This window comes from Pholcus phalangioides, unplaced genomic scaffold, assembly GCF_987345545.1.
Source record: "Pholcus phalangioides strain wild (caught in Gottingen) unplaced genomic scaffold, Ppha-v1.0 ptg000008l_1, whole genome shotgun sequence".
Classification (NCBI taxonomy): domain Eukaryota; kingdom Metazoa; phylum Arthropoda; class Arachnida; order Araneae; family Pholcidae; genus Pholcus; species Pholcus phalangioides.
Genome location: NW_028301601.1, coordinates 3017853 through 3036152, shown reverse-complemented (window position 1 = coordinate 3036152; position 18300 = coordinate 3017853). Strand labels below are relative to the sequence as shown.

At 41.4% G+C, this 18300-nt stretch overlaps 2 protein-coding genes across 2 annotated transcripts; one reads left to right on the top strand and one right to left on the bottom strand.

The window, feature by feature from the left end:
- LOC149083497 (uncharacterized) lies at positions 1-9247 on the bottom strand. Its single transcript, XM_089234019.1, has 3 exons — positions 8985-9247; positions 627-863; positions 1-426 (listed from the first exon to the last, which is right to left on the bottom strand). The coding sequence occupies exons 1-3, from the start codon at positions 9100-9102 to the stop codon at positions 194-196; spliced, it is 588 nt and encodes a 195-aa protein (XP_089090145.1). The 5' UTR covers positions 9103-9247; the 3' UTR covers positions 1-193.
- Positions 9248-16399: 7152 nt separating this feature from the next.
- LOC149083496 (uncharacterized) lies at positions 16400-18048 on the top strand. Its single transcript, XM_089234018.1, has one exon. It carries the CDS (start codon positions 16575-16577, stop codon positions 17769-17771), a length of 1197 nt encoding a protein of 398 aa, XP_089090144.1. The 5' UTR covers positions 16400-16574; the 3' UTR covers positions 17772-18048.
- Positions 18049-18300: the final 252 nt, after the last annotated feature.

Genomic DNA, 18300 nt, shown 5'->3' with positions numbered 1-18300 from the left:
GAAATTAGATAAGTTTTTATTATGACTATCGCCCATACATAAATACAATCTCCTATACTCTGGCATATTCTCGTGCAGCTTTCATAAGTGTATACTGTATATAGTAGTAGTACTAAAAAAAATAATAATAATAAAGGTATCTAAAGAACCTGAGGAAAAAAAAATGGTTAATTAGATGGAACTAGTGATAAAACTACGGCAACCCTTCCTGACGTTTCGCTTTCAAGGCAGTGGCGTACCATTCGAGCTCGGTTATGATCATGCTCGCTTTCGACAGTGCCGTGTCGTTGTTCTCCGAAGGAGTCCCGTCCTCCCCGAAAGCTTGGTGGACCACGGGTATGGTGTACATGAAACCCGGCGTAACCATTCCGAGCTCTCCGAGGAAGTACCGCAACTGCATTCCGGCCGTCGATCCTCCTCCTGGCCCTGTTCAAGTAAATTTAACGAAAATTAATATTTGAAGAAACCATAGTGGTAAGATCATAATCGAGTGTACATATTGGACACCATGAAGGCTTGGGACTCACCGTTAGATAGCAGACTATGCTGCACGGCTTGTGCTTGTACCAAGCCGGGTACATGTTGGTGTAAGTATTGGATGGACATTAAGAAAGCATGAGACTTACCAGCAGAATAGCAGACTATGCTGCACGGCTTGTACTTGTAGGAAGCCGGAGGGAAGTGGTCCATCATATTGGTCAGTGCAGGTGGTATGCAGCGGTTGTATTCTCCCGAAACCACGACGTAAGCATCCGCTGACCTGATGATGGTATCGTACTGGACCAACCATTCTGGTGGAGTCTCGTTCGGTCTGTGGAAGTGAAGCGGTTTCTTCAACAGCGGAAATTCGTATTTCCGTGGATCTATGAAAGCGCAGAAAAAAACAGAGTTATATAAAGCCTTTGATCGTATCCATTGCTCTCCGAATTTTTTGCTGCTCGAGATCAAAGCCTAGACCGAGGTTGACAATTCATGTTTTGGCGGGAACTTGGGCTTCCTATAAACATCACCGGGGGCGGGGGGATGTTGCAGATGTAAATATATAGTCATAGCGGTCTAATACTCTTATATGTACTCACAATCTCATCGTCATCTTCGTGTGTCCTTTCCAATACTTCAAATCTATCCTTAGTTCCTTTTCAAAACCATGGACAGCGGTGGGCGGAAAATTTTGGGGGAGGGGGGAACAAAAAGCACGGTTGTAAGTTGATAAGTTGTTTGTAAATGTGTCAGTTCATTTTTACAAAATTAGGTTTGCGATCACGGGCGGCCACAGCAGATGACTCTGAGGGCCACACTTGACTCGCGGGTCACGTGTGTGTGGATTGAGGACATGTACATCTTAAATTAATTTATAGAGGATAAAAAGGGGTCCCACTGAAAGTCTTGGTGTTTTTCCCGCTTGTTCGTGCAGGAAAGGGGCAATGTGTATATGACAAAAGCAAACGCAAAAGGTAGCCACAAGCAGAAAATAATGATCGAGGAAACACTGAATTAGAGCTCGTGAAGAAATTGTTATAAGAAATTATATATAGCCTTTATGGGGGGGGGGGGGGTGCCATGTTTTTTATGAGACTGTTGCGGAACTACTCCCACACGGAGTGATTGAGAAGACATTCTGGACACCAATCCATTGAAATAAGAGCCACTTGTGAGGCCGTGTAATGACCTTAATCCCTTGCGACATCATGCAAAGCTTTCATGAAGAAGGATTAGTGATTATTTATTGGCTCGACAACTGCCATTAATTTCGAAAGCGGTCTAGAATCCAACGAAATTTCGAATCGCGACACAGTAGCATCCGTATGAGAAATATAAACCCGAATGCATGTCTATGTGCCACGTGAAAAAGTTCGGTGGACCTCTACTACCTCGTTGTACGTGCCTTTATTTTTCTGGGTTTATCGATTCCTTCCACACGTAAACGAGAAATTTCTTTCCTTCTTGTTTCAAAGGCACTAAAGTCACATTGTCTCAAGATAAGGTTACCTAGGGTTACCAACCGCCCTCCTTTTTATGTCATTTCAAGCGTCCTCCTACGTTTCGGAAAATTTGCCCTTTTGTCCTCCTCTTTTTAGGTTTCCGGAATTATTTTTCTTTTTTTCTTGGGAATTTTTTTTTCCCCCACTTTGAAACACATATTTCTTGATTGATATGAGTGCGTGTTTTTGTGGTTTTTTCCCCACATGCTTTCAACAATAGACGTCGAAATTCCGAGAATTCGTTTTGTTTTTGCTTTTTTTACCATTTCTGTTTTAGAATTGCGAAAAATTATTGTTGTGGCCGATTTTATTGGTCGGTATAGTGATGTCATCTATTGCGGAAATTGGAATAAGTGACGTCACCAAGGGATGCGTGCACGGGCGTCCTCCTTTCTCAGTTTTCGAATCTGGTAACCCTAGGGTCACCCCAGATTCTGAAACTCACAAATAAGACAAATAAAGGTCTGGACACACATATCCGCACCGTGCCCGACACGTCCGTCGGCCGAGTGTAGGTCATCACACGGTCAAAGAATAATTCTTTGCTAAGCAATGCAGCCGTTGACACATATCCGCACCGTAGCCGAGCACCGTCACCGCACCGCGTCCGCACCGTCACCAACTAGTTTATTTTATATTTTTACGGTGACGGTGCGGTCTCGGGAGAGAGAGAGAGAGCGCAGATTTTTTTTATAAAAGAGGAGAGAGCGCTCATTTATTTTATGTCGCTTCTCAATTTTCATCAATTGCTGAATTATTAATTCCATTTATTTCTTGATTTTAATCAATTTCTGCATTATTACTTTTATTAATTCTGAATTCTCAATAGTTCTGGAATTATTTCTTCCGTTAATTCTAAATTTTAATCTATTCCGAAATTATTTCTTTTATTAATTCTGAGTTTTCATTGGTACTGAAATAATTTCTTTCTATTATTTTTAATCCATCGATTCTAAAGTTTTCCTTAATTTCGGAAACGGTTTCTCACATTAGTTAAAAAAATTACCTCCATTAATTTTCGTGTTAATTCACATTTGTGTAGTTGGTTTTTTTTTTTTGTATGGGGGTATTTCTTAGCGTTCGTGTATATTCAGTATGCCAATTCCCTCTTCCCACAAAATATATGGAATCTTGTTAAAGGGAGGGGGTGTCCTAAACATTTTTCGTGCCCCGAAATTGTTTAGACGCACCTGGCCCCGGTTCTGTGGCACCAGCGTAATATGTAAAAAACATATGGATAAGCATTTTCACAACTTTGATGGGAAAACAAAGTTTAAAATTATGTTTCATTGCATATAACGAAATTTTGCCGGGGAGATTTTTGTTAAAATAATAATGTAAACTTGGAAAACTAACTGGGTTTAATTTCCGATGTTTCTATAAATGAATAATTGTTTTGGTTTGAACATAAATTAAATAGAAAACGGTTCGAAAATTTTTGGGTTTTTTCTTATGGGGAAAATATAGGAGACATTTTAAATTTGGTACTCACATCAGATGCAACATGTTAAGCCATGAATGCTTAACCCATGTCCTGTGCTCCAAATGCGGCCCTCGGAATCATTTGATGTGGCCCGTGACAACAAAAAACAAAACAAGGCTCTCGAGTGGTCTCAAGCACATTTCAAAATCACTTGAGCGACGAACGGCACACCTCCAGTTCACTTAAGTGGATCGTGATACATTTGCTGATTATCCTATTTGAGTGGTTAGTGGCACATTTCCAGATCTCTCGAGTGGCCCGCGGCGCGCTTGCAGATCACTTAAGCGGCACGTGCCACTTTTTAAATAATTTTGGAGGATCGAGACTCGTTTCTGGATAACTGAAGAAGCCCGCGAAATATTTCAATACAATGAAGTGGCCCACACCTTCCAAAAAGTCGAGCACCTTTGTGCTAAATATCTGACAAAGGTGTTTCAGCGACTGGGAGTTTAGCAATGAGTGCTTTAAATTACTATCGAATACTGGTGAGGCTTTATCATTGAATCAAGCCCCCGGCAAACTAAACACCCCAATTGTTATTGATTTTAATATCCATTTGCCATCTGCAGAGGAGCCAATTTTCAGTTCAGAAGATTCCGCGAACACACACACACACAGAGTAAAAGATATGCTCGCTCTTTCGTACAATATGCTCCTACTGAGCTGAGATACACTTCTCCGAGGTGTTATCGGAATTTGACACCACCTGCCCCTACAGATGATTATATTTATGATGGCCGTTGACTCTGAATAAAAAAAAACGAGTGTGTACGTGAGGAAGAGAGTACCCCTCTCCCCCACAGATTGTTTTAATTTCTATATGACTTTTTTTTTCTCTCTCCCCTTTTATCACTCCGTAAATAATTTCCTCTCTCCAAACTATAAACAAGAATGCATATAGTCAAACTAAGCAAACGGCCGTCTTTTTATTTTCAGCTGCATTTAAAGATTCTATCCTTTTTTGCGGCTTTGTCACATACAAAAAATCTATCGGAGATCAATCCAAAATAGAAACAAAATTAAAATTTCTATAAAAAACACATGCACACACACATATACAGACAGATAAAAAATTTATATACATGTATAGATTATTTACAGAAATGTTTAGAACAATTAATTATTGTTAATTTACGCTAGGGTTATTATATTCAAATCACTCTTGTTAATTAATTTACTGAACATTTTGATTACACCGAACCGGCTGCGTTAAAGACTTGAAGCAATCGACACAGCTTCGTAGTCAACATACGGCAGCGATACGGGCAACACACGGAAAGGTGTGGTCTGAAGAGGAACGAGCCGAGCCACGGCCAACTGACGCCCGAGCTACGGTCCTGGCACGGTGCGGATATGTGTGTCCAGACCTTAAGGACGCACGTTTGTGCCGCATTAGTAACGTCTCATTTAGCTCTGTTCACAACAGATGACCATGTTCGTCGTTTAAAAGAGGGGTCGGGGGGCACCCCTATTAATTATCAATTCTGGAATTGGGAATTTCATTAATTCTTAATTTTTATCAATTCTGGAACTATTTTATCATTCAATACTTCTGAATTTTAATCCGTTCTGGAATTATTTTTTCTGTATATCCTCAATTTTCATCAAATTTGGAATTATTTTTTCTGGTTATTCTGAATTTCCATCATACATATAATGAGTATTATTGAATTGTATACGTTGAAATGACGGGCCTGACGCTACTATACTCAGGAGTTCTTAACCTATGGGTCGCAAGGACTTCCAAGATGGGTCGTACATCACACCGAACATTTGTAGTAATTAATGTTTATTAAGCATTTTTATATACGAAATACAGCCATGAATTACGAAGCCATCGGGCCACTTTTTTTTTTCTTTCTTTTGTTGTTATAGAGCTAGGGTTATCAGGTTCGGAAACTGAGAAAGGAGAATGCCTCTGGGTGCACCCTTAGTAACGTCACTTTTCAGAATTTCCGCAACAGATGGCGCAACTATTCTGACCAATAAAACCGGTCGCAACTAAACGGAATTGCAAAAAAAAAAACGAAAACAGAAAAAATTCTGGGAATTTCGACGGCTATTGGTCAATGAAAAGAAAAAAACACATAAACACTCATATCAAACACAAGGGCGAAACGCTTGAAATTACATCAAAAGGAGGACGTCTGGTCATAGTGTGCCTGCTTATTTGCTTTAACCGGCTCAAACCCAATTAATTCACCAACACCACCCCCATAGATAAAAAGCCTCCACACTGCTGACATTACAACTATACTGACGTAGGCAGGTGGAGGCAACACCCTCCTATTGATAAGATCTATCAAGGTATCTTATCTGCAGGGGGTGTTGCTTTTACCCGCTTTAACCAGAATTGAATTATTATTTCTTTTTGTCGCTTGAGCAACACCTTCTAGAGCAAGCTTCTGCTTTAGAAGGTATTGGCTTGAGCCGCTTATCACGGCCGATGCGAGTTTGCTTTTACTTTCCGACTGACTGTACACGTTGCTCTCTCTTGTTTTTATGAAACAAGTAATTTTATGAAAATGGCATATTACCCCCACCACCTCCTGACATTTCGCCTACCCCCGTATGAGTGACCAAGAGAGTATTACCTTATGAGGGATCAAGTGAGTTTGACATTTACCCCCTTGACATTTCACCTGCCCTGACCGTATGAGTGACCAAGTGCGTGACCGTATGAGTGACCAGGTGAGCGACTAAGTGAGTTGGACATTTTCAGGCCCGGATATTTCACACCCGACATTTTGTCCCTTGTGTAAATATAATGTGAGTATACTACTACTACTTAGCCGTACATGCACCCATGGCCCCCACATCCTGAAGCAGGGCCCCCTAGGCTGGCATATTTTAGCCCCCCCCCCCCTCCCCAAACAGACTTTCACGGGACTCCTTTATAATGAATTTATAACATGAAAAACAAAAAAATTATTAAAATCACACTGGGTCCCAGGACTGGAGCCTTATCAGCCCAACCCTTGTGAGAGCCATGAAGCACCTCGTATACATTCCTCTATGAAATTTCTAACGAATTGGTACATGCCGGAATATGCGTATACGTGTTGTGAACCCGACGTGAAGATCGTTGCTTTGCAATGCTTGTATGCTGCAAAAATTTGAACAATGCGTATTACGTAAGCAAATTTTTAGCCATTTTTAACCACCCTCCCCCCCTTGTCAGCAAAATTTCGTCATCAGCTCTGCCCCTCTGAATCCTAAAGCTTATTGAAGACGTACACAGGAAGGGGCATAGGGGGCTCGTGCCCCTCTCCCACGATCAAAAGTTTATTTTTTTAATGCAAAAAAAAATATTTTTTTTTTAAATTGAAATTTCGGAAGAAAATATATTTATATGTTGTTGTAATCAATTTCTGTTAATTTCAATGTTATTTGAAGGCTATGAACGCAAAATTTATCTTTAATAAATTCATTGCGACCTACCCTCTAAGCCATACAATGGTAAATCACATAATGGCCCGTGGACCAAATATAGCCCTGGGGTTATCTGATACGACCTGCCCTCCTTAAACCTAATTTTGTAAAAATGAACTAAGCGGCACATTTTTACAGATCACTTAAGTGTCCCGTGGTACAATTCCAGAACATTTAAGTGGCTCGTGGCACATTTTCAGATCACTTAAATGACCCGGGACACAGTTCCAGAACACTTAAGCGATCCGTGACACATTTAGAGATCCCTTGAGTGACATTGTGACGTAGTTTTAGAGCACTTAACTGGCCCCCAGTGCGGGTTCTACATCACTTAAGTTACCCGCGGCACATTCTCAGATTATTTAAGTGATCCGCGGCATATAATTAAGGATCACTTGAGTGATGCTTGGCACAGTTCCAAAGCACTTAAGCGGCCCGGACACATTTTCAGATCACTTGGATCCGTGAAACATTTAGAGATCACTAAAGTGGTTCTGTAGGGCACTCATCAATAGGAGGGGGATGTCACTTCAAGCGCCCACAAACTATCGAAAGGTTTTTCTCGTTTTTGGAGCACCGAGAAAGTTGCCAGTAAAAAAAGTTCATGTTTTCATAAAGGGCGGTTGATGACGTAAGCATTATCCAAAACACTCTCCCCCTTGTCATCAAAAGTCAGCAAATCGGAACCCCCCCCCCCTTCGATGATGACGTAATACTTGAACGGCCCCTTAACAACCGTGACTTGGTCATTCATATAATATCATTCACTCAACCATACTCTCACCACTCACATACTCAAACGGTCACTCACTTGGTCATTCATTTGGTCACTCACTCGGTTGATCATGTAATGATCACTTACATGATCACTCATATGGTCAATCACTTGGTCACTCACTAGGTTAATCATGTAGGCACTCACACGGTAAATCACTTGGTCACTCATATGGTTGCTCACTTGGTTAATCACTCAGACACTCACTTGATCATTCATATGGAACCTCACTTAGACATTCATACGGTCACTCACTTGGTCACTAATGCAATCACTCGGTCATTTATACGGCCACTCATACAGTCAATCGCACATTCATTTGGTGACTCATACAGTCATTCACTTGGTCACATATACGATCACTCATCCACTTATACAATCAATCGCACTCACTTCATCACTCATACAATCAATCGCACTCACTTCATCACTCATACAGTCACTCACTTTGGTCACTCATACATCCTAACCGAACACGGTGATCCAGTCCATATTCCAAGGAATTTCTAACTGAAAGGTCACCGCCAGAGTATGAGATCATCTTTCCCCCACGGGGCCCCCTAAGAGCAGCCCCCATAGGACGCCACAGGCAAATAAAGGACTGGACCCCTGCCCGCCAAACACAAATTGCGACTACGAGCACTCCCGAGCGCCTACCCACCACAGGATCATTTATTGCGCTACCGTGTATTTTGGTATATCTATTTGGTATATATATTTGATCATATAGTCACTCACCCACTTACTCACCTAATAACTTTATCACTCACACGGACGGAATTTCCGGATCCCGTTTCCACAAGGCCCAGAGCCCCATGAACTCAAATTCGGGCCCTGAAGGAGAGTCCTATTCATTTCCTGAATCATCTTCTCATAGCACGCCTGCTTACCTCTGGAAAAATACTCCTCTCTTACTCCTCCTCCAAGTTGTAAAGCGAGTGACTTAGACGCTGACTCCTTTCTAGACATACTCCTAGAAGTCACTCGCATGCTTGCATACTTTCTCGACGGTCACTCATCTGACCTAATCCTTCACTCTCTGGGCAGAGGAGGATTTATTGTTTTACCGCCTGTTATTTTTGCTGCCGTGTTCTCCCATTCTACTAATTTTCTTGACCACTCGTTACTCAAATTTTCCGCCCCTGTCCTGGGCAATAGCTTGCTGAGCAACACCCCCCGCCCAAAGACGCTTGAAAGGTAGCTCTTAATGCAGCTTTGGCCCCGCCCTCCCCGTAGATAAACTTCTGATCATTACTGCTTTCAATGGTTATATATATTTTTCAGTAATTGGGGAAAAAAGTTGGCTTCTTACCAAAGACGGTGACTTCATGGTTCCTTGAACACAACTGTTCCTTAATAAATGCACTTACTCTGGTGCAATTGCGACCCTCGCGGACCGAACCGAGGAACATGACGATTTTCAGAGCCATTTTTTTCGCTCACTGTAACAACAACGGTGCGATAACGTCAATTGGAACGATAGATGTTGTGTTACGGGTTAAAAATCGTCAAAAATGGGTCAATCTTTGATAAGCCTTCTTTAACAATCAACAATCGTAACCCATAGCAACAAGGTCAAGCCCAAACATTTCCTGTTGCCAGGTACGCTATGCGGAATCTCTTTCTGTCTATCAAAAGCAGCCCTACTATCAACTCACTTCATGTGACGTCAAAAGCTTTGGAAGTATAGAGGGTATGTGGTTGGCAAAACCGGCGCACATTTAAGCTGACCATATTTCATCGGAGGTATACGGGTCATTGAAATTTCAAATGCGAGATATCGCCAATTATAGCCAAACAAAATCTGAAGGTAAGCAAATTTTAAGTTAAAACGTCATCAATGTCGGGAAGTAAAGCACGAATGGAAATTGCAGTGGATTAAAATGAATCATACGAAGTGCAGGGTGTTCCTATAGATTCGTAAATCTACTCTATAATACAAAATCACAAATTCGAAAAGGGCATGTTTCTATGCAACAGAAATTAGTGACGATTTTATGTAACGGAAGTGGGTGGCGTTTTGTGTTACGAAATTCTGTTACGTTTTTGTGTTATGAAATTCTGTTACGTTTTTGTGTTATGAAATTCTGTTACGTTTTTGGGTCAAGTTTTCATTTAACTCTTGCATATATCGGGACCCATTTGACCTATCGGAACCAAGTTACGTGCATGTTACCTACATTCTACAGCAGGGCCCCTAGGCTGGAATACATGGCGAGTCCCCAAGCTAGTTTTTTCACGGACCCCTCTGTGGCTAATTTATAGTGTGAAAATATCAAAAATTGACTCATAAAAACGTTCCGGGCCTGTCAGCCCTGCCCTTGTGGAGGGTCATGCCGACAGGTATGTATATCACCAGTCTGCTCCCAGCAGACTGGGTAGGGGTACCGGGAGGATTGAACATATATTTGCGATATCGGAAGCCCAAGATATATCCAGTCTGGGGCCCCCATAAAATTTGCGAATTCTGTCACTAGTAATTGGTTGGGGCCCTGCATTTTATTCGTTGGTAAAATGAATAAAATTAAAGTTTTTGATGACACTCGCAGCGGGGATGACCGACAAGCTTCCAAGTCGAGGACCATATGTTTACAGGTTTCATTTTGGGGGCCCCTGGATGAATCTCATTCTTTTCTGTTGTTTAATAATGTAGAATTTGCAACAGCGGAAGTCCGAGATAAAGCCAGTCTGAGGCTCTGAAAATCTGCGTATTGGGTCCCCACTACTGGAAGTGGGGCCCTGGATTTTATTCATTCTAGAATTGATAAAAATGAAAAATTTTCTTGGCCCCTCACAGGGGGATGTCTGACAAGCTTCCAAGTCGGGGGGGGGGGGGCTCATGTGGAAATTTACTGGTTTCATTTTGGAGCCCCTGGATGTATCTCATTGATTTTTATTTTTTAACATTGTAGAATTTGCAACAGGGAAAGCCCGAGATAAAGCCAGTCTGGGGCCCCCTAAAAGTATGCGAATTATCGTCCCGAGTAATTGGTTGGGGCCCCTGGATTTTATTCGTAGTAAAATTGATAAAAATGAAAAATTTTCTTGGCCCCTCACAGGGGGATGTCTGACAAGCTTCCAAGTCGGGGGGGGGGGGGGCTCATGTGGAAATTTACTGGTTTCATTTTGGAGCCCCTGGATGTATCTCATTGATTTTTATTTTTTAACATTGTAGAATTTGCAACAGTGAAAGCCCGAGATAAAGCCAGTCTGGGGCCCCCTAAAAGTATGCGAATTATCGTCCCGAGTAATTGGTTGGGGCCCCTGGATTTTATTCGTAGTAAAATTGATAAAAATTAAAAATTTTCGTGGCCTCTCGCAGGAGGGGAGATGTCCGACAAGCCTCCTGATCGGGGCCCCCATGAAAAAGTTGACAGGTTTCATTTCGGGTCACCCTGGATGAATTTCATTGATTTTTGTTGTTTACATTGTAAAATTTGCAACACATCGTAGTATCCCAAGATAAATCCAGTCAGGGGCCCCACTAAAATTCAACGAATTGGAATGTGGGGGACTCCCATGGGGGAAGTTTTCTGGGGGAACTTGATGAATCACATTTGTTTTTTGTTGCTTTGTTATTGTAAAATTCGCTTCTTTTCAGTGAACTGATGCTTTCACATGTCCCTTTCCATAGCACGCTGATGAAGTGGGACGGAATAAACAAGATATGTTGTAAAAAGAAAAGGGTTGGCGCCAAAGGTGGCAAAATCTCAGCCTAAGAGCCCTGCTATGACCCACCACATCCTGCATTAGGGCCCCTATGCTGAGATGTTTTGTATTCCCCCGGATTACGAGAGATATTCTCTACGGTGAAAAGACAAAAAAAAATGGAAATCGTTCCGGGTCGAAAGGGTAGGGCCTGGCAGCCTCCAGGTCGGTCCAAGTGTAGGGCCTGTGAGCCCTACCCTTGTGCCCCTTGACGGGACCATGAGCCCTGCTTCAGGATATAGGAGCCTTGGTCTCATATTTGTGTCAGAATATCATATATTTGAAATTTTGCAGCTAATTCATCATTAAAAACGCTTTTAAAAGCTATCAAGTCTGCACATACTATTTTAAATAAAATACTGGGATTTAATTGGTCAAGTCATCAGTGACGCCATGTGAAAGATTCCTGAATTCGGTAGTAAGAGTTTATAAATGAACGGTGGAAAATTATGAATGAATTGACGTCATGGGTTACGTCACCGATCGCAATTTTTTTGTGAATGAACTGTGAAATTTATGAATGAATAACATCACAGGTAAATGTCTATATATGGAAATGACCTTTATTTGACCTTCCTTGTTTACATGCTCGTATAGTATTACTACGTTTACTATTAGTAGTACTACGAGAGAGAGGTCTTTCATCATTCATTCATGAAAAGCTTCGTGAATTAATTCATGAAATGGACTTGCGGATGGCAAATAGGGTTTTACAAGATATACAGAAGACTGGATGTTGTGAAGATGTTTAGTATTTGAGATGTTAATTTTTTAAGGAAGGAAAAAACTCATCTCTGCCTCTACCGGGAGTCGAACCCGGGTCCCTCGCTTGCCGGACGAGTGCTCTGACCACTAAGCTACAGAGGAGATAGAGATTTTCCTTCGCTAGAGCGTATATATGCCGAACGGAACCATGCAAAAAAAAAAAATCGCTATCTCCTCTGTAGCTTAGTGGTCAGAGCACTCGTCCGGCAATCGAGGGACCCGGGTTCGACTCCCGGTAGAGGCAGAGATGAGTGTTTTCCTTCCTTAAAAAAAAATTAACATCTCAAATACTAAACATCTTCACAACATCCAGTCTTCTGTATATCTTGTATTAACAAGTGGAGAGCGACATTCATGTTATAAATAGGGTTTTCCCCGCTCTTTTTCTGTTGCCTAGGCGACGGGATAAGAAATTGATCAACTGCAAACACGTCAACACAGAAACATACATCACAACAATAGGTTTGAAAAGTTCTCCTGACATTAGTGTATTTAATCGCCAATTGAATATCATCTCTTCAGCACTTTTTATTCTAACAATGACACAACAATATAGTTTATTTTAACGATATTTTTTTATGTGCCTTAGACTCCAAAAATATTCAAAAAATCGTGTAAATTCACCTAATTGGAATTTTAAAACGCGGTTTTTTTCAAAATGTCTGTCAAAAAGAGAGGATTCAAAGTGCTTTCCGAAGATGCATTTTTCGCCATATTAATTTCATTTCGGGTACTTATTTCTATTAATTGTTTATCTATTTTTATGTATATGGTGTGTGACAAGAAAAGCTGAATATTGTTAAAGTTTGTGTTGTCATCTATGGATAACTATGGCTAGGTATAGTACATATTTTTAAGATATGATCAGGTCGATTTCTAAATAGCACCGTCAAGACAAACCACGTGTTTCATAACGGTCATCATCAAAGTTCGTTTTTAATAATGGTTTCCTCATTAATGAAATCAAATTTCCACCACAGTTTCAAGATGGAATATTCGTTTGTTTCTTAACTTCGTAGAAGTTTTACTACTTTTTTTAACGAATGATTATTTGTGGAAACTTTCTAATTTTCGATTTGTGTGATTCACTTTTTCCTTGAAATTGTCGTATTATTCGCACAGTAGCACGACGAAGACACACCTGCACCTGCGTACGGGAAAAATATTTACGGTAAGGGTGCACAACCTTTTCAGTCGGTGATCCAGACATGCTGTGTCTGCCGTTCTATGGCCACCCTACATATAACAGAAATTATTATATATGCGGTGAACATATATATGACTCATTATGACGCATTATAAGGGACATTTCCGTAATTGGTCGACCTAAGGTTTAAAAAACACTGCGTTAGTATAGAAACGTCTTCTCCACTTCGATTCATCGAAAGACTGGTTATTTGTGGAGATGAAGATTACAAGGAAGAAAGTCCCCGTGGGGGCAGTGATGAATTTTCTTCCTTGTAATCTTCATCTCCAAAAATAACCAGTCTTTCGATGAATCTTGTATTAACACTGTTACGTTTTCTGGTTGTTTTAACGAAGCTTACATGAACTTTTATTCTTTACTGAATAAAATTATGATAGTTTTTTTTTAGTGAATTACATTTCAATCCACTGTGATCTGGCGATTGAATTCGCCACCGCAAAGGCGGGATACTTTGGCCCTCTGGTGTTACTTTGTCTCAAAACGAAAAAAATTACAGAAATATGCGTGCTACAAGCTGATTGCTTCAGGTTCGCATAGTAGCTGGTAATTCCGCTAGGTCGTAGCATTAGTAAGGCAAGCCGATCTTCAATAGAGTTCTAATATTCGTGACTAAGTTGCAGCTGTGCTGTTTTTATAACCCTGTTAAATACGCGTGTTTTGTTGTTGTCAAACTTTCGTTTGACCTGGTGCCCGGGAACCTGACCAAAGGGGCACCAATTAAACTCTTTAACCTCCCCTTTTACATTACAATTACTTTCTCACCAGGAGCAAGTTGAAATTTTCGCTCCCCTTGCATGTAGAAGAAGCAGTTAAAGTGTGAATTCGGCGCCCATTCTGGTCCAGTGCCCGGGGCACCAGACCCGCCTGATTCCCCCAGTTGCTGCCCTGGGCGAGAACCAAGTCAGTTGTAACTTGGTGACTTCTTTTTGACACCAACAGTGCGGAAAATTATTAAAGGTTTGACTAACTTTAGATTTTCAATTGGTGACCACATCCCGTATAAATTTCCGTATTTTTTTTAAATTTCGATTGTTTAAAACAACTGTCTTCTGCTTTCGATATTTTTTATGCAAAATCTTATCTTTTTTTAACCACTTTACGATCAAAAGACGTAATATTGCGTCCAAACACCAGTGGAATGAATTCAAACAAGCTCGTGGTTTTCTTTCCTCTCTCCTGTTCATCCTGAAGCTTTGTTGCAACCTTACATTTTTTCTTTCGGTTTTTTGTGTACCCTGATAAGTGACTTTTTCCCTCACATATGATGGATCTTTTTTATAAGAGTGAAAGAGAACGGGCAAGACCGTCTTAATAGCGTCGTGGGCTCTCGGGCCAAGGAATTTTTCTGAGGCCCTACCAGGCAAATTCCCGAAAAATTCAACTACTTCTCGTCTTTCTGAGGCCTCCTCTTCTCTTTAGGCCCATGCGTTAAGACGGCACTAAGAACAGGTAGGGGGAGGATGAAAAGAAATCTAACTTCGTACTTACATTCCTATCATCTCATCATATCTTTTATACGAGTACTTACTCATTTATTAGTTTTTTTTTCCTCCCCTTTTTCTAACATGCGATTATATTAGGGCACAATGTTGTACTATATTTATTGCCGATCCATCAAATATAGAGCATCCGAATTTCTTGCCAATCCGCTTGTAAACGAAGGGTTGAAATCAGCCATGTTTGGAGGCAACGGACTCCCGTTTTCAACGAATTCAAAGGTGGAGATTGGTCAGCGAATGCAGGGCCGCAACTAGGGGGAGCAGGCGGGTCTCATTCCTGGGCGCTGGACCAGAGGGGGCGCAAATTTTATTCTCAAACCTCTCCTTAAACATTACAAGGGGGCGTCAAAATGCGTCACTTGCTCCGGGTGACCAAAGATCTAATTGCGGCCCTGAGCGAATGTGGAGATAGAAAATATAAACATACACGTGTGTGTTATTTTGAAACACCCTCTGAAGGTTTATGCCATTTAATATCACGTCGTTTCATGACCTTCATGGCTAATGAAGGTCATGAAATGACCTGATACGTCATCAAGGTCATCAAGTATCACGTTATTTCCTGACCTTTATTGTTCATGGTCATTAAATAACTTTGAAATGACGTAATTTTTTTTTTTTGACTGACGTCATTCAGCGAAAATTATCAAATTTTCACGTCATACTTGACGTCAGGCGACTACTTGGGTTCTTGTCATAAAACTTTCCTGATTGAAGGGTACAGCAGAAACGGCAACATGGCCACAGGAAAAATTGCTAGGTTAGCGCACCAACCTCTCGATGAGAAAAAAAAAAGCCTGCCGTTCGGAATCGGCAATAAATTGTAGGTCCCGGTCTAATTAGCCCTCGTGCGCAGAAAATGACCGTGGTGCGACAAAAATTGATCAAAATTTATTTGTTCTCTGAAATCTGTAATAACATCTTACAAATATAACGGCAACTACATATTATCGCGTGTAGTTAGGCTGACCATATTTCCTCGAGAGAAATACGGGACATTGGGATTCCAAATACGGGAAAATACGGGACATCGCCAATTATCGCCAAAACCACACAAAGTTGCCAAATATTGTTGAAATTACGGATAAATCCCAATGGCGGGAAATGATGCGTAGATTTAAATGTATTCCACGAAAAAAAAAAAACGTTCACCAAGGCAAATGTAGGAGATTAGTATTCTCATATATAGATGTAACTATCATAAAATAATTTATGAGTTGAAAAATAATGTCAATCTTTGACTTCAATAAAGAATAAAAATTCAACTAGGCTTCGTGTAAAATACGGGAAAAACCGGGACACTTTTGCCAAAAAGTCGGGACGGCCAAAAAAACAGAAAATACCCGGACTGTCCTGAGAAATATGGGACGTATGGTCACCCTACGTGTAGTTAATTTTAAATTTCTTAGATGACAGCACAAAAGCTCTCTAGTGCCTTTATTTTGTTTTGCACCAAATATGGTCAGTGCAAAGCAGAAAAAAAAGCAAATGCGTCTTCGTCCAATCACAGATGCGTTTGCAATGCTGCCAAACCACGTGACGGTAAGAATAGGCTTGTGCTGCACCTGACCAGGTCGAGTCAAGTCAGTGTAGACTTGTGTGTTAATAGTGCGTTGCTGTACAAATAGTTATTGTTGTAGGAGTATTTAGTTTTAAGAAGTCGTGTTGAGAGAAAAATTTCTTTATTAGTATAATTTCTTTTTTTTTGGTGTGCGTCGAAGAAATGTCGGCCCTAGCTGATTTGCTGGACCAACTACCATCCAGGGGAGGAGCAGCTTCAAGCTCTCAAGACAAAAGCCTGAGGTTCGCGAACAGCGTGCTTTTGAAGCTGCCCAAGTTCAGCAAGAACTACGGCCCGGAGGACTTCATCAAGGCCCTGGACGGCGTCGTCGAGAGGTCCGAGATCCGCGTCCTCGGCCGGCTCAAGTTCCCGAACGAGTGGACGATGACGCTGTCGTGCGAGGACGCCAGGGAGAGGATCCTCCAGAAGGGACACTTCACGGTCAACGGCAAGAAGTGCGTCGTCCACCCTCAGGCCGAGAACGAGATACGCGGGCGCATCCACTGGCTGCCCGGAGAGCTGGGCGACGAGAAGATCCGGGCCATCCTCGAGAGATTCGGGGAGGTCCTGTCCTTCAAGAAAGAGATGGAGTTCAGGACGGCCGCCGAGCTCAGGAGCAACGTCAGGTCCTTCTCCCTGCTGGTCAAGCCGGAGGTCAAGGTTGACGACATACCCCATTTCATTAAGATCAACAACTGCGAGGGGTTGGTCACCATCAAGAATCGTGACCCCATCTGCCTGGGGTGCAGGGAACACGGCCACAGGAAATCTCTTTGCCCGAATGCCAGCAAGAAGTTCGTCTCGAAAAAGGGGAACAAGAAATGTCAACAGGATGGCGGCGCGGCTAAGGAAACCGGCACCAAGAAGAAAAAGAAGGCTAAGAAGAAACCTGCCAAGGCTGCTGTCGTAGAACCACCAGCAGTGACTGCGGCACCCAATGACATGTTAGCTGAGTTTCAAAAGGGTTTCGAGTCGTTCATGCAGCAATTTTCTCTGCAGTTCCAGACTACTCCTTTGTCCCAGAGTTCCAATGACCAAGCTGCCGCCAAGGCTAACAAGAAACCCACCAAGAAGGAACCTGCGGACCCCTCAGCGGCTGGACCGAGTAAAGCTCCTGAAGTAGTGAAAAAAGATCCAGTTAGTTCACCAATTACAGAACAAGAGCTCGTGAACGGCGGTGTTCAGAGTAACAGAGCCGTTTCGACGACTGTCCAGGTCGGTGCAGTCGGCGGCCAAGTCTCTGCTGCGGTCATTGCTACGAATAACGCTAACAACGAGAAAGTTCCGGGAGAAAGTGGTGGCGGTAAAAAGAAGAAGAAGAATAAAAAGAAGAAAGTTAAATTTGTCGCCGCTGAATGATTATCTGGATTGATCGATTTTTTTTTTTTTTTTTTTTTTTTTTAGACTTGTACCATTATATGCAATCACGATTATTTTTTCCCGTTTCCCCTGACTATTGTAATTCTCTTTATATGTATGATTATATATATATATTATGGGGTTTTTTTTCTTGAAATCTGAAAGTACAAGATTCGGTTCAAGATTAACACTGACAGCTTGGCTTTTTTTTTTTTTTTAATATTGCATAAATTATTATGTAACTTGCGGAAATAAATGCCAAGTCTCTTTTTTTGGATTTAATGTATGAGTTTTTATCGTTTTCTTTGCCATTCATCTCTCTGCGGCTCTGTCTATAACTACAAAAAATAAAATATTCCTTTTCTGATTAGTAACACCATTTTTAACTACGAAAATCACTTTACTGATTAGTGATGCTGTCTAAAGTAGTTCAATGATGCCGCAGATCGTCAAGCTAGCTCTATGAAGGCCATGTGGCTATATGATTTGGTAAAGTGAGAGACGATGTTTCCGTCTACAAAACTTCCCT